The 21,319-nt window shown below is 38.3% G+C and overlaps 1 protein-coding gene across 5 annotated transcripts in view; it reads left to right on the forward strand.

The window, feature by feature from the left end:
- Positions 1 to 21,319, forward strand: part of krz (beta-arrestin protein kurtz) — a 37,628-nt gene that overhangs the window by 4,685 nt on the left and 11,624 nt on the right. The window contains exons 1-4 of one of the 5 annotated variants that reach the window (XM_076539730.1): positions 16,873 to 17,257; positions 18,252 to 18,495; positions 19,272 to 19,644; positions 20,171 to 20,464. In XM_076539730.1, the coding sequence (XP_076395845.1) occupies positions 17,249 to 17,257; positions 18,252 to 18,495; positions 19,272 to 19,644; positions 20,171 to 20,464 (920 nt within the window). In that variant the 5' untranslated portion in view covers positions 16,873 to 17,248. Of the gene's footprint in view, positions 1 to 16,872; positions 17,258 to 18,251; positions 18,496 to 19,271; positions 19,645 to 20,170; positions 20,465 to 21,319 lie in introns of those variants that run through there. The other 4 variants (XM_076539727.1, XM_076539729.1, XM_076539728.1 and 1 more) reach the window with 4 other exon arrangements.

Below are 21,319 nucleotides of genomic sequence, written 5' to 3' on the forward strand. Positions count from 1 at the left end.
CCTAGACCCCCAAATTCCCACCTCCCCAAATTTCTAGACCCCCCAAATTCCAACTTTCCCAAATTCCCACCTTTCCAAATTCCTAGACTCCCAAATTCCCACTTCCCCAAATTTCTAGATCCCCCAAATTTCCACCTTCCTACATTCCTAGACCCCCAAATTCCCACCTCCCCAAATTTCTAGATCCCCCAAATTTCCACCTTCCTAAATTCCTAGACCTCCAAATTCCCACCTCCCCAAATTCCCACCTCCCCTTGAAGAAATTACAAAAATTGTAACAAAATAAAGAAAGTAAAAATCAAAGAATCTATAAAATTGTACAAACCCACTAAAAATTGAAAAAATAGTAGAAACTAAAATTGAAAAAAAAAAAGAAGCTAGAGAAGTGTTTGAGTTAAAAAAGCAGTCCATAAAATTGACAAAAGTGGGCCTATTGAAGACATGAAAATTCATCGCAAACAAACGTTCACTTTCTATCGAGGTTCTTCCCCGTTACGTCAGAAGGTTTTTATTTTCCCCGGAGAGGTCGGCATTCCTGAAATGCCTGTCAATTAACGAATGAATCACACGCTTCGCGATGCAGATCGCTGTTCCTTGCGTCAGCTGAACAGTGCATATCTCGAGATCGACGCATCTTCAAGGATCCATGGATCGTCGATTGCGCACACAATGCATCCACGATGCTATTGTACGATCGAGATATCCTCGATTCCAGTCGTCGATAAAGTCAAGAACCATCTGTTTAGGAAGTGCATTCTTTCCGGGTGAAAACGCTGCTGGGCTCAATTTTAATTGTCTTCTATTTTTTCAATTTTTACTGGGTTTTACAATTTGATAGATTTTTTCTTTCTTTAGTTTGATTCAGTTTTTTTACTTTCTTCGAGGCTTCTCAATTTTAATAATTTCTTTTATTTTTTCAATTTTTACTGGGTTTGTATAATTTGATAGACTCTTTGATTTTTTCCTTCTTTAGTTTGATTCAGTTTTTTTACTTTCTTCGAGGCTCCTCAATTTTAATGGTTTCTTCTATTTTTTCAATTTTTACTGGGTTTATACAATTTGATAGACTCTTTGATTTTTTCCTTCTTTAGTTTGATTCGGATTTTTTACTTTCTTCGAGGTTTCTCAATTGTAATAGTTTCTTCTATTTCCTCAATTTTTACTGTGTTTGTACAACTTTAATATACCTTCATTGATTTCCACAAGCTTCTTTACTTTGTATCAATGTTTTACTTTCTTCAAGTTTCCTCAATTTTAATAATTTCTTCAAATTTTTCAATTTACACAAAGTTTGAACAATTTTATTATAAGTGAAGTGTAAACTAAAACATCATTAATCAAGTTTGTAAAAATTCTTCTTGTAACCAAAGAACAAAAATATAAATCATCTCAAAGCAATAGCAAAATCAATCTTACATTCTCTAAAACAGTCACAAAGTAATGAAACTAATAGTCGATAATTAAAATTGCTTGAAAGAGATCATCAATTTTCGATGAGGAAATCGTTTATCGTCGATGACGCCGGTGGCCTCTTGAACCACAAAATTCTCTATTTAATTTGATTTATCGTTTGCGTAATGTCTGACGTATCGCAGATCGACGAACGGCCGATCGCAATGGCGGGCAGAATAGTCGAAAAACGTTTACAAAATGATTCATCAAGTTCGAACGGACAGGTGACGAAGTAGTTTCGCGATTTAATCGAATCATGACGTCTGCCGTCATTATCTGCTGTATTTGCTCAATCGATATATCATATTGCGATACAAATATCGAGGGGAACGATGGCACAAATCGAGAAATAACAGCAGCGTGTATTGATAAACGTTTGTATTTTGTTAAACTCTTGTGCTACCCCGTTCTGTTGGCCAGTGTAATATCAAAATTGTTATATAAAAATTGGATTGTTAAATTAAATTGTTTGATAAATTAAAATTATTTATTAATAATAGTTATAGCTCTTAAATATATTGGTACACTTATGTTAACAAGAAGATCACATTTATATTTGTTATAGTCACATTTATATTTTTTATAAATCTTGTTTTATCACAGAATTATTTTATCATAAAAACAGAAGGTTTTCTTATTAAAAAATTTCTCGCTTAAGAGTGTGTCCAGAAAACAAAAAGCAATTATCGAAGGACACGAAGATAATTTTCTGCACGTGTGTAATATGCGGAAAATATTTCCTTCGTGCGTTAAAATGCAAATTTCCCGGGTTATTTTATTGATCGTAAAGCAAAGGAAAATGCCTCTCAGTAGACTCGCAAAATAAAAGCATTTTTACGAGATGAAACCAATAACACTTCCGTCGCCATGTTGCAATGAAAATACATATTTTTTGTTCTATAATTTTTATAACAGAGATCTTTTATCCTAAAGCCATCATCGTTTCAAAAACGAGTTCTCCGAAAGAGTCATAGAAAAAAATTGCACGGTCATGCACACCAAGTGGAAGCTTTCAGCCCGTTTATTTCAGAATTTCCTATTTACTTTGTCGTGTGACTGTCAGAAGCAAACTCGAACAGTACACGTAGATCGCAGACGTTGCGGCGCAATAAACGAGCGGGGAATTTTGCTTCTCCCGATGGCGAGCAGAAACCTTCCAGCCACGTCGTTTCCTGTTTCCAGCAACAAAGGGAAGCCAACTCGGCTCATTTCTCCAAGGAATTCCGTAGATACTCGTTTTCACCAGTCGATTTCGACACCCGACAACCTCTGTGCTTGTGGAACGCTCGGCGAATATTGCGAATCGTTTGAACATTGAATACCTACTTTGACTATGGCGAGTGTGGGATACGAAGTTTAGCGAATTTTTATAGATTTCGATTCTTGTATTTGGGAATTTTTGGGTGGGGGGATTTGGAGATGAATTAGTGAACTTTCGAATTGGGGGATGGTGGAATTTTTTAATTTTGGAATTTCAAGGTTTGCGGATTTTTGTATTTTTGAATTTCTACTCTTTCGAATTACTACTCTTTCGAATTTCTACTCTTTCGAATTCCCACTCTTCTGAATTTTCACTCTTCTAAATTCCCAGTTGGTGGAATTCCTAAATTTCCAAATTCCTACTCTACCGAATTTCTACTCTTCCGAATTTCCACCCTCTCGAATTTCTACTCTTCCGAATTCCCACTCTTCCGAATTCTCAGTTGGTGGAATTCCTAAATTTCCAAATTCCTACTCTTCCGAATTTCCACTCTCCCAAATTCCCACTTTCCCAAATTTCTACTCTTCCGAATTCCCACTCCCCCGAATTCCTAATCGGTGGAATTCCTAAATTTCCAAATTCTTACTCTCCCGAATTTCTACTCTTCCGAATTTCCACCCTCCCGAATTTCTACTCTTCCGAATTCCCACTCCCCCGAATTCCCAATCGGTGGAATTCCTAAATTTCCAAATTCCTACTCTCCCGAATTTCCACTCCCCCGAATTCCCACTCTCCCGAATTTCTACTCTGCCAAATTCCTATTTCCCCCAATTTCTAATTAATAGAATTCCTAGACACCCAAATTTCCACCTTCCCAAAATCCTACATCCCCAAAACCCTAACCCCCCAAATCTCTACTCTCCCAAATTCTCACCTTCCCAAATTCCCAAAGCTCCAAAACCCTAAACCCCCAAATTCCAACCTTCCCAAATCCCCAAACCTCCAAATACCAAACTCCCCGAAAAGATACACATCTCCAATCTGTCCCCACATATCGCCCCACAATTACACCCTGTCCATATTAAATCCATACGAGACATCTTTCTTCAGGTTTTAATTTGTTTTCGGGGATTCCTGAAAAGGGGATGATAGCCATGACACGCATGCGCGTTTGGAACGTATCATAAACTGGGACAGATAACGAGACAGCGCTGTTATCGTGGCACAGCCTGAAGGCGCCTAGTTCCAGATAAAGCTCATTCATTGGTTCCCGTTACGTTTCACGATGTTCCTGGATTCTACGATTCCGCGATCGTATCGCACCCACGATTTATGAATTGCTTATTCAGCTTTGCTATCGACGATCGATTGCTTTTCTACGGGCTCTTTTTAACGATACTGGGTTTGTTTTGGATGGGGATGAAATAGTGATTGCCTTTTCATAGCTGCATTTCTTCTCTCAACAATGATTTTATTTATTGGGATTCTTAGGGAGGATAGTTCAGACATGTTCAAACATTTGAATATAATTTTAAAGACATTTTTAAAGTGACATTTTTTACAATTTTAGTTAATTGGTTAAACATTTTCTTTACATAAGTTTGAACCCTTTGCACTTCATTATTTTATCTGACAAAATGTCTGCAATACTGAAACAAAATCTTGAGGTACAAAGAGTTAAATTGTTCATCTAAATATTACTCTTATTTTTTTAATAAATTTGCTCCAGGATTTGTGACTATAAATTCAACAATTTTTCTACATAAATGTTCTCTGTTCAACTTTACAAAATTTTTCAATCGATGCTTCGATATCGAGACAAAATATAAAATGCTTATTTGTTCGAATTTCTCGAACTGTTTGCACCAGTTACATTTTTCTTCCAAACTTTTCCGCTGCACAAATACTAACTTCTGACAAAGAAAAACTTTAATCAAGAATGATGCGTGAGAAAGTACAACGAAAGCTGTTCTTTTTTCGTACATGAAGAATATTCCTTGGATATTACATTGTTCTTCGGTTGATGTCGTAAAGTTTTAATGAAAAGTCCGAGGGTTGGAACACCCTTGAGCTGCGATTCGAAGGAAACGACATCGCCGCTTCCATATTCCTTCAACGATCCTGGGAAACGAGCTGTGTCGTTTTACGATCGTTTCGCTTCGTTTGCCCCTCGAAATTCTATCAAAATGAAGGCTTGTGTGGTCAATTTTAACGATTGTATAGAGTGCTGCTATTTTTGGGGCTGTATTTCGGTTTTTTAAAGGGAGGCACTTCACATTTTTAGATTTGTTGGCTGTTAGTTTAACAAATTTATAAATTTGCAAGTTTTTTTATTTTTGAATGTTGAGATTTTCAAATTCTCACATTTTCAAATTTTCATATTCCCAAATTTTTATGATTCCAAATTCTCACATTTCCTAATTCTCACATTTCCTAATTCTCACATTTCCTAATTCCCACATTTCCAAATTGTCACACTCCCTAATTCCCACATTTCCATATTCTCACACTTCTTAATTCCTACATCCCCAAATTCTCACATTTCCAAATTCTCACATTTCCTAATTCTCACATTTCCAAATTCTCACGCTTCCTAATTCTCACATTTCCAAATTCCCACATTCCCAATTTCTCACATTTCCAAATTCCTACATTCCCAAATTCCCACATATCCAAAATTCCCACATTCCCAACTTCTCACACTCCCCAATTCTACATTTCCCAAATTCCTAAGCGTCCCTATCCTTGCATCCCCAATTCCAAAATTTCCAAACCATATATAAGAATTCCAAAGTGTCCAACCCAAATTCCCCAAATTCCTCAACCTTCTAAACCAAAAACAACCCAAAAATTCCACAGTTCCCCTCAAAATTAAGACAACTCCAAAGAGAATCCTTTAACAAATCCTTTAAGTAACTTGTGGATAATAAGGCAGCAAGATCGATCCACGATTATCACGGAACAAAGGCAGCAACGAAAGAGGGTATTAAAGTGACGGAGACTGTTTTTTTCTATTCCCCTCAATCGACTCGACAGAATAATTTCATCCTAATTAATTGCACCGCCTTTCACGTACCCCTTCCGGTGCTGATGAACCTTCCGGTCAGATTGACGATCGCCTCTCGGTCTACTGACTCCTTGAATAAAGAGCAGACCGAGAGGCACGGAAACAGGTGGTGTTCCGTCAGAGGATGATGAACGATACGCAACCAACTGTGGCCCGAGAACCAGCAGCGCGAAAATTCATCTCGAATCCACCAGAGACACTAGATCTCCCACGGCTATCGGTTGTTTGATCCTTTCCGGGTTACGTGTTCCGACAAAAACACCGATTTCATGGTGTCTTAGTTTTAATCCGATATTCTACGGGCAGTGATAATTAATACGTTCTGCCGTGTGGTGGAGTATGGATATGATTATTAGATGACATGGTTAATGTCATCATTTCAATTTTAATCTCTTCGAGGCGATTGCAATTTTATTGGAGTATTCATTGCGTTGTGTGTTACTATGTGTAGTTACAATTGTTAGAGGATATGGTTAATGTGATCACTTCAATTTTTAATCTCTTCGAGGTGGCTGCAATTTTTCTGGAGTATTAATCATTAGGTTGTGCGTTGCTATGTGTAGTTACAATTGTTAGAGAATATGGTTAATGTGATCACTTCAATTTTTAGTCTCTTTGAGGTGACTGCAATTTTTCTGCAGTATTAATCATTAGGTTGTGTGTTGCTATAGTTACAATTATTAGAGGATATGGTCAACATGATCACTTAAGTTTGTAATCTGTTTTTTGAGGTCACAATATTTTGTAATGACACTACAGGTGCAGTTTATTTGATATGATCGTTTGAAGAGAACATATTAATATAGTAATTGTGACGCATTGGAATCATAACATATGGATGCACAGAAGATGCACCGCGAATTATAATGATTTAAATTACAACGCGTAGAATTTCAATGCGTGGAATGGTAATGCGCCGAGTTACAATGCATAGAAATTGCAATGTGTCGAATTAGGAGACATAGAAATTGCAGCGTGGCGAATAACGATGCATAGAAATTACAGGGCATAGATGTTACTATGCATAGGTATTGCTGCGCGTAGAAGTAATAACTCGTGGAAATTTCGGTGTAAGGGAATTATGACGCGTGGGATTACGATGCGTGGAAGTTGCAGCGCGTGGAAATTACAACGCGTCGAATTACAACGCGTGGAGATTACAACGCGTCGAGTTACCACGCGTGGGAATTACAACGCGTCGAGTTACCACGCGTGGAAATTACAACGCGTGGAGATTACAACGCGTCGAGTTACCACGCGTGGGAATTACAACGTATCGAGTTGCCACGCGTAGAAATTACAACGCGTCGAGTTACCACGCGTGGAAATTACAACGCGTCGAGTTACCACGCGTGGAAATTACAACGCGTCGAATTACAACGCGAGGAGATTACAACGCGTCGAGTTACCACGCGTGGGAATTACAACGCGTCAAGTTGCCACGCGTGGAAATTACAACGCGTCGAGTTACAGCGCATAGAAATTACAACGCGTCGAGTTGCCACGCGTGGAAATTACAATGCGTCGAATTACTACGCGTGTCTCATTACACCCCGCAGGAATTGCAAAGCGCTGAAATTACAACGCGTATCACAACGCTTTGAAATTACCGCTCAAATAAGAGTGCATCATAATTGCAACGCGTCGAAATTGCAGCTTGGTCAAATAACGCGTGGGAATATAACGAGACTACATTTCCACACATTCTATTTTAAGACCCCTAAACCACGTACCATCAAAAACTTTCCACAAAAGAATTCGCCTTCATTTCGAAACCTAAAAATTAACTAAAAGCGACGTAATTCTAAATTTCAGTGAATTCCTCTTCAAAAATCGCATCCCGACTTTAATTACCGAGCAGTAATTACGCAAGCTATCAATCTGCTGAAATTGAAAACTCACACGCGGAATAATTGCAATTTCCAGCGCGTCGATCAACGCGTTACATTTTTCTAATCCGCGGTTTCGAATTAATATTGTAATCCTATTTATTTATTTAATCGTATTCGCTCGCTTTTGTCGGTATTACCGTTCCAGTTTCCCGCGGTAATGGGAAAAGTGTTGGAAAAATCCCTCGTGACCCGGTCAACCTGTTTGCAATGCAAAGCAATACCGATTTGTCGATCTACATGGAAACTACCAACCTGCGATTTTTTACATGCCTGAATTGCACGCGATTTCTATTTTACAGCTTTCGATGGCTCTAGACGAATCGATTAACCTCATTTTCGAACGTTTCTACTCATTTTTTATTTACAGGCTTTTAATCTCATTTTCTGTGTTTTTGCTGGACTGTGGATGTTGAGGTTTTTAATTAATTATGTTAGGGTGGTTTTTACATGGTTGTGGATGTAGGGTGGTTTTTACATGGTAGTGGATTTTAAGGTGGTTTCTACATAGTTGTGGATGTTAGGGTGGTTTCTACATGGTTGTGGATGTTAGGGTTATTCTTACTTAATTGTGGATATTTGGTTCAACTCTACTTGAAGTTAGACTCCACACTTGATTATGAATGTTTCTTATTTGATATGTTAGGGTGTTGTTAGAGTCCTTCACCTAACTAGTTAAGACTACGCAAACATCCACAGCCTAACCACCCTTAATTTGATTTTTGACATTAAGGTTCGTCAAATATTGATCGATCGATTAATTTGACAGGAAACAACAAGCAGCGGAAATAAGCACTAGATGCGAGTGTCTGTTCTATTTCAGCGTCGTCTAGACCTAGAATAGCTTAGACACCAAGTACTCTCAACGGAGACAAGCTGTCTCTCGTACTCATCTTCTTGGTTGGTGGCTAGAATCTTGGCAAACTCTTGTTTCGAAGTTCATGCAACGAGATACAACACGCTATGACTCTATTAATATTTTTTATCTCGGAAGAACTGTCTTTTATTCGCGAACGAGAACACTCTTTTTAACTTGGGCCAAGTCTTTCCTGGGAACGTTGTTTATTTAGAGAGAATGCTGCGAATTCCCATTGTTTGAATTTTTGTGAAAACTTTTCGAATTTAAAATTTCATAGAAAAATACAAAGGGCATGTTCTGATGAACCAGAGGTAGTGATCAAATTTATTATTCGTCCAATTCGCTCCTATGGAACTTTCCCCCTCATATGGAACTTTCATTAAAATATCACATGCAATGTAATAAAAAATATTGTACGATTCTATTGAATTTACTTAAAAAATCATGATACTTAATAAACTGAAATTTTATTCAACTTTAACATTTCATCCAAAGTACACTCGCAGTGATATTAAATAAAATACTGCATCGGATGCAATATCTCGATTAATTTCACAGTACAGAATTAACAATAACATCAATAACAATACACAGAGATATTAAAATGCATCCAATAACGAAGAATCCAATAAGAGATCCGTCGAAGCTGTTTAATAATAAACGACAATGTGTCGGGACGAAAAATACACGTCGTTCAAAGGCGAAGTCTACATCCTAAAGAATTCATGTCGTCGAACAATCTGTTCTCCACGTTCCCTTTGGAGGTCCAACTTCTGAACACGTTAGCGGGTGAAAATTTTAATAGCGAACCGAAAATAACCCCGGCATAACGAGCCGGTATTCCGACCGCCGCATGTTTAACGTTCAAATCCGCCGTTAAGATTCTTGGAAGTATTCCTGCTATGAATATAACAGGCGTACCTTTCGGTTGCGTCACGACAAAAGCACGAAACCATGGCCTTTAACGTAAATTCAATTTTTTGGTTGCTTCTCAAATATTTTTGCAGATTGATTTTATGCTGGATGACTGATATGTGGATATGGGTTGGAGATTTTTGGTTTGGGGAGTTTGAGGACTTGAGGATTTAGGATTTGAGGTTTGAAGATTTGGGGATTTGGTAATTTGGAGAATTTGGGGATTTGGAGATTTGAGGATTTGGCAATTTGGGGCATTGGGGTTTGGGGATTTGGAGATTTGAGGATTTGGGGTTTGAGGATTTGGAGATATGAAGATTTGGCAATTTGTGGATTTAGGGTTTGAGGATTTGGAGATTTAGGATTTGGAGATTTGAGGATTTAGGATTTAGGGTTGGAAGATGTGGAGATTTGGTTATTTGGGGAATTTGGGGATTTGGAGATTTGAGGATTTGGCAATTTGGGACATTGGGGTTTGGGGATTTGGAGATTTAGGATTTGGGGTTTGAGGATTTGGGGATATGAAAATTTGGAAATTTAGGTTTTGGAGTTTGTGGACTTAGAGATTTAGGATTTGCAGATTTGAGGACTTGTGGTGTGAAGTTTTGGAGATGAGAGGATTAGGACATTTAGGGAATTGGAGGTTTAGAACTTGGTCTTCTGGAATTTTAAGATTTGAAGATTATGGGACTTGGTACTTTGACTATTCAAGGTTTGGTGACTTGGTAATCTAACACTTTCAAGATTGGAGACTCAAGAATCCTTAATTCAAGGATTGCATACTTATAAATCTTGCAATTGAGCAATTTAAGGATTTGGATTTAAATAAAGTTAGGAATATGAACATTTGGAGACTTGAACATTTGTGTTCTGATCTATCTGGTCACATAAGAATCTAGCACTTAGGGAGTCCATTGAACATCATCATCTTTAAAACCTTTTTCTTAGAAACCTTCATACAAAAACTAATTTAGAAATTCAACTCAGCATAAGCTCAATCAACGCCAGCAATTAATTTCCAGTACAGCAAGAAAGGCTGCACCACAAAAGTAGCTCCAAAGACAATCAATAACAATTTATCGGCAATTGAAATCCCTCGAAGCGAAAGGCTACAGTACATGTAAATCGTTTGAATCGCAACAACGTCAATAACAATAATTTCCCGTACAATTAATTTTCTCGTCGCATGGAAATCATATCTGGAACAATGAGTCGGTAACAAAGGTGGCAGACAATCGATGACGATTTATCGTTCAGGTGCTTTCAAGCGAAAAACAATGACGTAATATGTATAAATCGACTCGATCACAATATGTATCAATGAGAATGATTTTCTGAGAAGCATACAGACAATTCCGAGAGAATTTCTTTGATCCGGTTACGTGTCCGAGTCAGTCATCGAATACCCGCTAATTCAAGGCCGGTCGGTTCGCGGAGCCAGCGGTCCTTGATCGATTTTGCAACTTTCTCGTATCCGCGAAAGCGAATTTTTCGGTCATCGAGCGTTCGATGATTCACGATTCGACATTTTTTTTTTAAATTAAGATAAATGAAGCAATTAGATCCTTCGTTTTTTATCGAGCGGAATTCGAAGTCTACTAAACGCTATCGATCAAAATAATCGGTCTCCATCGATTATTATCATTGTGTCTTTATCACGTCGTTAAATCGTTGCAAAACAAAGAAATAAAACCGGAATGATCAATAAAATTGCGTATCCGTGATCTTTGGTATTCATGTCAATTTACAATACGAATTTTTGTAATGGATATTTAAGAAATTGGGAACATTAAAAATATGTTAAGGCAGGTAATTGAAATAATTTCGAAAGTGGATCACAACCTTGAAGCATGATCTACCGATGCAAATGAAATTCAGGAATACACGTTTTTTACCTCAAGTCTTCCACGAATCCGAACGTTCGAACCATTTCGTTAATTATATGCACAAACGATCTTTGTTCTCGCGATTAAATGCTTAATTACGCTCCAGCGAGCCCATGTGCACACGCGAAATCGAGCCACTTTTTGCACGCGATGTTACATGCAATCGTGTTAGTTTTCTCGTTAATTAGCGTGGAAAAGTAAAAACGAACTAATACCTATTATAGCCATATTTTTTAGCGTTTAAAATTACGTCAGTGAACTGTGACTTCAACTTTGAATTAGACTGCAATTTCTGCTGGGTACATAACCTAGTACATAACGCATATTATACGGTGCATAATAAGATATACAGGTATACATAAGAACAAATAAGATAAATAAGGAGACACATAACAAGATACATAATACAGATTATATGCTACAAGATGTACATGTACTGTAAAATAAATAAACACCTATTTAAATGTGTATAATCTTCATACTCATCCGAGGACCACATGCAAGTCCACATGTGGCACACATCGCAACTCAAATCTGAAGTAAATGAATTCTAAAACCATAATTCAGTTTCACAGTTTTCGAACAGCTTTGCAGGGATATACCGGATAAAGAGTTTCGAGTTTCGTCTTGTTTTCCGTAATTTGCAATTCACTTCGTCCTAAGTGAAACTTTGGCAACGCTTTGATCGCTCGCTCCTTTGGTCGACATTTTTGTTAGCTCTTTTTGCTCAACAAAGCGGAAGAACTCGGTGGAAATTAAAGGCAGGTCACGGAGTCACAAGTTAAAAGATCGAAAGCCCGATAGCTCGATATAATGTTTGAAAGAGTTACACCTGTTTGCAAGAATTTTTACAAAGCTTTTCAATAGCGAATTTGATTTATAGAACAAGCAAACTTATTTTAATTTTTGTAGCTGCTCTTGCAACAGTTTAATTTGTCAAACTTATAGTTGAAGAATAAACAAGCTTATTTTAATTTTATTTTGCAATTGTTCTTGCAATTGTTTAATTTGACAAACGTGTAGTTGATGAATAATTTGCAAGCTTTTTTATTTTGATTTTATTTTGACTGTTCTTGCAATAGTTTAATTTGACAAACATATATTTGATGAATAATTTGCAAGCTTTTTTATTTTGATTTTATTTTGATTGTTCTTGCAGTAGCTTAATTTGACAAACATATATTTGATGAATAATTTGCAAGCATTTTTATTTTGATTTTATTTTGCATTTTTATTGATTGCTTCTGCAATAGTTTAATTTGACAAACATGTAGTTGATGAATAATTTGCAAGCTTTTTTATTTTGATTTTATTTTGATTGTTCTTGCAATAGTTTAATTTGACAAACATATATTTGATGAATAATTTGCAAGCTTTTTTATTTTGATTTTATTTTGACTGTTCTTGCAATAGTTTAATTCGACAAACATGTAGTTGATGAATAATTTGCAAGCATTTTTATTTTGATTTTATTTTGCATTTTTATTGATTGCTTCTGCAATAGTTTAATTTGACAAACATGTAGTTGATGAATAATTTGCAAGCTTTTTTATTTTGATTTTATTTTGATTGTTCTTGCAATAGTTTAATTTGACAAACATATATTTGATGAATAATTTACAAGTTTTTTTATTTTGATTTTATTTTGCATTTTTACTTTGATTTTTCTTGCAATAGTTTAATTCGACAAACATATAGTTGCTGAATAATTTACAAGTTTTTTTATTTTGATTTTATTTTGCATTTTTATTTTGATCGTTTTTGCAATAGTTTGTAAGAAATAAAGTTTTCAAACTTCCACAAAGTAGATCTTCAATAATGCGGAGAAACATCGAAGCAATTTAATCTTCCCGAGTCAGCTTTTGTGATCGTTCCACGAACGATGCGTGCAAGCTCGTGCATATTCCCGACAATAACTAATAAATTTTGCAATTTACTACAGTGGGACGTCCATTACCTCTGCACCCTCGTTCGGTGCACGTGCACAAAGTGTCGTCGTGTAATCGTCGTGCAAACTCTAACCGTATCAAAGCAGCGGAAAATAAACGTTCCTTTCCAGACAAAATTGCGACAATGTTATTAATGCGCGCGTCGTCCCGTTTTTACATAACAATAACAAAAAATTTCTACGGCTCTTGAAATTCTGCAATTTTTCAAACTGACGTAGTTGCAAATGCGAGGTACTATTTCTGTACGTCGTTCCAACTGCATTTTACAACACTTGTTACTAAGAATAGACTCGCTTTGTCGCCAAAGCAAACATTGCTTTTTTACTTTTTTCAAGAATGTCTTTCGTGCTTGTTACTTTTGAGCAATTTTGGGATTTAGGGGAGTGGAAGTTTGTGAATTTTGGAGTCGAGAATTTGGGGTTCGAGGATTTGAAAAATTTAGATATTGGGGATTTTAGAATTTGGGGTCTGAGGATTTGGAGAATTGGAAATTTGGGGTTTGAGGATTTGGAGAATCGAGAATTTGGGGTTTGAGGATTTGGGATTTGAGGATTTGGGGTTTGAGGATTTGGAGAATTGAGAATTTGGGGTTTGAGGATTTGGAGAATTGAGAATTTGGGAATTTTAAAATTTGGGGTTTGAGGATTTGAAGAATTTGGAATTTGGGGATTTTAGAATTTGGGGTTTGAGGATTTGGAGAATTGAAAATTTGGAAATTTTAGAATTTGGGGTTTGAGGATTTGAAACCTTCAGAAATTGTGGATTTTAGAATTTGGGGTTCGAGGATTTGAAACCTTCAGAAATTGGAAATTTTAAAATTTGGGGTCTGAGGATTTGAAACCTTCAGAAATTGGAAATTTTAGAATTTGGGGTTTGAGAATTAGAAACCTTCAGAAATTAGAAATTTTAGAATTTGGACTTTCACAAATTTAAAGAATTGAGAATTTGGAAGTGTTCAACACCCCCTAGGTCCACATCTCTCCACCGAAACATACTTAACACCCCACTGCACATTTCTTGTTCGCCGACTTCCACGCAGAAAAATTTTTCCGTGGAAATTGTAGGATTTATCAGTTTTACGTATTTCCCGACTGGCGGTTCCTCTTGGCGCTAATTTCATTTCTGCTCGACTCGTCAGGCGATTGAATTGTGCAGCGACGTTCACGAAGAAGCAACTTTCATCTCCTGTGGTTTCTTGCCTTCGTGTTCCGCGAAACGTCGTTTCTCGCGGAATAATTTGCCGCTCCTTGTGACGTAACGTTGGAAAATTTCAGAAATCGATAAAACCTCGTGCACACAAACCGAACAGTTTCTGTTCCTCGGAAAATCGAAGCTGAAATTGAACCTGACAGGTAATAATAATGCTGATAGCGTTGTGATGGAATCTGACTGGCCGAGACAACGAATTTGATCGAACAAATGGATACAGATGTTCGTTGAAGGAGACAGATATTTCTGAATAAATAACTTCCCCCTTTTCCAACTTAAAAATTGGGTTAAAATTAACATTTCTGTTGTACACTGAATTACGTAATCACATCTTTTGTTCTATTTTTATTCATTAATTTTCTGGGTGAAGGCACATTTCATTTCCATGAACTGTTCTGGACTTTGACTGTTTTGTTCAGAGTTTTCCATATTGAAGCAACATAAACACTGTAACAACTATTCTTGAATAAAAATTATGTTAACAGGACCATAATTTATTTCAACCCAGTTGCTGTTTAATTCTGAAGTCTCCATGTCTATGTAGAAAGTAGAAGTTGAAAATGGACTGGCAACATGTAGGTCCGATGTTAAAGAATTTCTTCGATTTTCTAAACCTGGTTGAACACGTAACATTCAATCTCGAAACAGTGGTCTTTAGAGCACTCACGTGTTGCAGAATGTGTTCGAATCAACGGTCGTTTAATCCTAGCCGGCCTTAAATCTATTGTGCCATTGTACCGTAATAGTCCTCTGGAGAATCGCTTGAAAGTACCATTGGAACTTGAAAGACTTACACACGTTGCGGTTGTCGGAAACGGTTTATCCCTTTGCAAGCTTTACGTGTTCATTTCTGATTTATGACTGATTTATCGATTCTGAGTTGACGAGTTTAATCACCAACCCAGAGGGTTCTACCACAAGTAGAATGATACACTCACTGATTGGTTAAATAAGATTTCAGTCACTGTCAAATTAAGACTCGACTATCAAAGTAGGAATTTAATCAGAACCAAAATATCACTATCATGTTTTCTATTACACTCAGCAATTTTAACCTACTTGAATGATAATGTAAAAGATAAGTTATTAATCTACTTTCACGAGTACTAGATAGAACGTTCATTTGCAAGTTCTAAAAACAGACTTAAAGAATGTACCTCCGGTCCTGGCAAAGGGTGGTATTATTCGTTGACCTAGTACCAGGACGACAGGTATGCACGCAATGCGAGTTTGCATCATTCGCGTGTTCCAGAATGTGTGCTCGATTCATCGGAACAGGTGTGCACGGATGCGTTGTTGCGCAAACAAATAGATAAATATAAATAATTGGAGAATTTTTCTGATCAACGCTTATTAGTCAAATCATTCGGTGGATAAGAATGATGATTCGGTATTCTTACTTAGCTATGTGTGAAATGTTTCTCAGAGCAACTTGCGTGCCGATATGTTCGATCATACATTGCGTGACGATACATTGCATGGCAATATAACGCTTAGTTGTACTAATGGCGATACAATGAATCGTAAATGTAAGATGTTGTGATCTAACGCGTTGTAATGCAACGTGCAGTAATCTGAGAACGCGTGGTAATTTAACGCGTTGTAAAGCAACGTGCAGTAATCTGAGAATGCGTGGTAATCTAACGCGTTGTAATGCAACGTACAGCAATCTGAGAACGCGTGGTAATTTAACGCGTTGTAATGCAACGCGTGGTACTCTAACGCGTTGTAATGCAACGCGTGATACTCTAACGCGTTGTAATGCAACGTGCAGTAATCTGACAATGCGTGATAATCTAACGCGTTGTAATGCAACGCGCAGTAATCTGACAATGCGTGGTAATCTAACGCGTTGTAGTGCAACGCGCAGTAATCTGACAACGCGTGGTAATCTAACGCGTTGTAATGCAACGCGTGGTATTCTAACGCGTTGTAATGCAACGTGCAGTAATCTGACAATGCGTGGTAATCTAACACGTTGTAGTGCAACGCACAGTAATCTGACAACGCGTGGTAATCTAACGCGTTGTAATGCAACGCGTGGTATTCTAACGCGTTGTAATGTAACGTGCAGTAATCTGACAATGCGTGATAATCTAACGTGTTGTAATGCAACGTGCAGTAATCTGAGAACGCGTGGTAATCTAACGCGTTGTAATGCAACGCGTGGTAATCTAACGTGATTTACCACGCGAATCAAACTCACAGTTGCAATTAATATCCAGCGTTCTAATTCCTAAGACAAAATCAAAGATCTCGATTGTACTAGAGACCAAATTGCACTTGCAATTCATATGCAATTTGCAACCGATCTGCCCGCGCACTCGCGTGCCTCAACGAGCAGAAATCATTCCGTAGATCACATTAAGAATTATACCAGCGTCGATTGAAATTGACATCCATTTGTCAAGGCCCGTCTAGTCTGTGCTCGACACTCGCGAGGGTTGTAGCTTCTCTTGTCTACCATTCTTCGATCGAACTTTACATCCACGTCTACCAAACTATTTTAACTCTTTTCATCCAGAAAATTAGAACGGAAACAGTGATTTTATCTGAAGTTTGTAGACGGTTCGGGAAACGTCGAACGGTAAAATAAAAGTCGTGTTGAGTAATCGTGAGTTCACGGAACGTGAAATCAGCGGAGAAACGTGCTGATAATAATCGGATTATCCAGCAGGCTTTAACGAAGTTTGCAGGTTTTAAAACGCGATTACTTAGTCGCCTTCTTGCGATTAGATTATTTATCGCGCCGACGCTGCGGATTCTTCACGGTTTGAAGAGGGAAAACACCTGTACGCCTGAGAAAGCGGCGAATTCGAGCATGACGAAGGTGAAAACTTAAGCAATTTTTTATACGTTTCAAAAAAACAGATTCTGTAGTAAATTATTGCAAGTTCACAATTATTTTTATTAAAAAATGAGAACAGACATTCAGAAATTTATACATTTCAAATTTTCTGCAAGTTTCCAAATATCCAAGCAAACGCGATATATTCTCTGTAAGATCAGAAACACATCCATTCTTCCGTCACGAAATTGTTTAAATTCTCTCTCGGGACTTCTCGAACCGTATCCCGGAATCCGGCAACTATTGTCGAAGAGATTCAACTCGACGTACAGAATGAAACTTCCGTTTGAATATATCCGTCGCAACAAAACACCGCGTCAGAGTGCATCACCAAGTTCTCCGAAATGTAAGCTGCACGACACCCTCCGCCAAATGAAGTACTCACGGTTCAAAAGCTTCTGCCGTTGAAGAGGGAACGAAATAAATGTATCGAAATGTGTACGGTCGACAACGTTTCCTCTCGACGTTCTCTTTGCTCGTTCTTTGACGCTGCTTCGATCAAAGGGCCGTTTTTTTACGCGCGAATACGTGCGTCGGGAACGATGATGCATGTCCTTTTTGGCGGGCATTACGTTTCACGGTATGCAGCAGTTGGCTTTGTTGATTCACAATGCGTGCGTGATGCGTGTTCGAGCAGAGACGAATGCCAATGTTGAGACAACGTCAGACGAAATACGTGGCCATATTTCGCTTGAAAGTTTGCTAACTTGAAGGTGTGGGTTCGTTTCGTTCTGTTTCTACTTCCGTTCGATTTCGCTGCCGGACTATAGATTAGGCACTGAGAATTCGTTCATCAAGATTATAAGAGAATAACTACATATCTAGTCATTATTCTTAATGCAAAATGTTATTAATGTTACGCAGACTAGTGTAACATACATGTTACACAAACACATAGTTATGTATGTAGTATAAGTCAGTACTTATATGATAATTGTGATTTAATGACTGATCTAACGATGAAATTTTTGTGCAGTGGGACAGTTCAGAATCCGAGTGCTCAGAGGCTGAAGACTCAAATGAGTTAGGGGCCACAGTCAGCCCCGAGATCTGCGCGATGGACACTGTGGACAGTGCCAGCAAACGGTCTGGAAGCCATAGCGGCCAGAAGGTTGTTCCAGCTACTCGAGTCTTCAAGAAATCCAGTCAGAATGGAAAGATCACGGTGTACCTTGCTAAAAGAGATTTCGTCGATCACATAACCCACGTTGATCCCATCGGTAAGTTAACTTCTAACTTATTAACTCAGGGCATCAGTTCCTAACTTCCCACTTGTGAAGTTCGAAGTACCAGATTTCACTTCAGGATTCCTTAACATCTATCTATGAAACTTGTAGAGGTCTAAGTTTTAATGTTTCCAGGTGAAAAGTTCTTAGAACCTACTGGTTTGTAATTTCGAAGTAAATGATGTCCATGAAATTATTATGTTCTTCAAATAATACTCAAGTTCCACTATAATTACCTTCGTTAATCTCCCTGTGGACCTGAAATTATTCCAGTACTCATTACAGCATCTCTTTGAAGATTAATCCTTAATTCCAGTGTAACGTTCCAAAGTGCACTTTGTTGTCCATGACATTAATTATTAGGTGTTCAAGTGATCCTTAGTGTTCCTTTCTAATTATCTTCATTAAACCGCTTGTGAAATTTCAAGCATACCAGAACAGAGTTTCGCGCGTTGCTACAGTATCCTTAACATCAGTGTAACGATCCAAACTTCGCTTTGATGTTAGTGAAACTGATAATTACGTTCCTCAGTTAGTAGGTATCGAACTGATCCCCGATGTTCGCGTCTAATTATCTTTAATAGCCTACCCGTGAAGTTTCCGATACCCTTAAACCGTGGTTCCCATTCAGAAGTAAATCCCCAGCGTAACGTTCATCGAAGTTAGCTAACTGGCCTCCGATTGGAAAATTCGATTTACTTAACCAGTCCAGTTAATCTGAAGCGTCAAGGCCACTTAAAGGCTCACCGATCGCCGTTCGATCATTACAGACGGGGTCGTGCTGATTGACCCGAACTACGTGAAGGATCGCAAGGTCTTCGGCCACGTTCTGGCCGCCTTCAAGTATGGCAGAGAGGATCTGGACGTTCTGGGTCTAACCTTTCGCAAGGACCTTTTCCTGGCCGCCGATCAGATATACCCAGTGGTATCTGGCTCACAGCGTCGGGAATTGACTCGATTGCAAGAGAGGCTCATCAAGAAGCTAGGGAATAATGCTTATCCTTTCTACTTCGAACTACCGCCACATTGTCCTGCCTCGGTCACGCTGCAACCGGCGCCTGGCGACACTGGAAAACCCTGCGGTGTCGACTACGAATTGAAGGCGTTCGTAGGTGAGACGCAGGACGACAAACCTCACAAACGGTACGTGACTTCATTTATGCAATTTAGGGAAAATTTTGGGCCATTAGGAAATTCAGGTTTGGGACGAGGTTTTTGGTAGAAGGGTATATCGATGCAGATGGGCATGTGAGCTTGGGGTCTAGGGTATGGGGATTTGTCACATTGTAGACGTGGTGATTTAAAGCGTGGTGATTCCACACGTTGGTCAATCGATACGTGATAGTTCACCACGTTCCATACGTAAAAATTTTATCCTGGTGATCGCACAGTAATTTCACGCACCATCAATTCAACGCATGGTTCCAGACATTGGTAATCCAATGCATGGGAATTCGACACGTGGTGATCTAACGCGTTAATTTCACATCTAGACGATCTAATACGCGTTAATTCCATATGTAGCCTATCTAACACGTTGATTTCACATTTACGTCCTCCATCTGGGTAATCTAACGCATAACATTCCCACGCGTGTGATCAAATAACGTACATCACGTACGATGCTAAATTTCTTAATACCGAAATATTAATGGAGCATGAATTGCAGGGACTCCGTTAGACTAGCGATACGGAAGATCATGTACGCGCCATCGAAGCAAGGTGAACAACCGTCCGTCGAAGTGAGCAAAGAGTTCGTGATGTCGCCGAACAAGCTGTTCCTGGAGGTGTCCCTCGACAAGCAGCTGTACCATCACGGTGAGAATATCGCTGTGAACGTGCACATCGCGAACAATAGCAACCGGACAGTGAAAAAGATCAAAGTGTCCGTGAGGCAGTTCGCGGACATTTGTTTGTTCTCCACCGCGCAGTACAAGTGTACGGTCGCTGAGGCAGAGAGCGAGTGAGTATCATTCAATGCACACTATTATTTCGAACCGCGTTAAATTTCCGTCGGTTGGGTGCTGCGAACTGCGTGGTCGTAAATGGATTCTCTACAATGTTGTGACGCAGATCGGATACCAACATGTTTGGTAATCGATGAAAGTTGCGCGTAGATGTAACACGATTGTCTGGGGAGTTTCAAATATTCTGTCTGGAAACTTTAGAGATAGGTGACGTGTTTATCAATGTTGTAAGAAGATTGAAAATGAAATAATTACACAGTTATCTACATACATTCTGACACGATTTCATAAAAGTCTCATATTGCATATTAATTCAAAGCTTGAAGCTTAATAAAAGTATCTATGTATGCATCATGTTGGTATAAATATAAATATTGAATAATTGAATCCATTTATCGTACAACGTTCGCAGAATCCATTTCGAGTTTTCCTGAACAAAAATAAATGTACCTGACGCGTCACCAAATTCAGTCAATCAAAATGACAGTCACGTGTTTGGTCAGCGTTAATCAATCGATATCGAACACCTGGAAGACGTGCCCCAGAAATTGTTGTCCATCTTTCCGACTGACATCCCTAAATAACAGGCGGATACTTTATACGCCGTTGCGTTGCTTACGGAAAATTTACGAGTAACAGATTGTACAACGTGACCAGACACGGGACTGCTCGAGATCTATCGACTGTAGCGCAGGAAAGCATAAATTGCTACGTGCTGTAATAAATTTCAATCTTACCCGAGAAAATTTGCATCGTGCCGAATTAATACGTATCAACGATAATTTGCATTGGTCTGCGCGTCCCTCAATTGAAAAAATTCACGGAATAAAAATGAACATTTAAGGAAAATC

This window comes from Megachile rotundata, chromosome 14, assembly GCF_050947335.1.
Source record: "Megachile rotundata isolate GNS110a chromosome 14, iyMegRotu1, whole genome shotgun sequence".
In the NCBI taxonomy this organism is placed as follows: domain Eukaryota; kingdom Metazoa; phylum Arthropoda; class Insecta; order Hymenoptera; family Megachilidae; genus Megachile; species Megachile rotundata.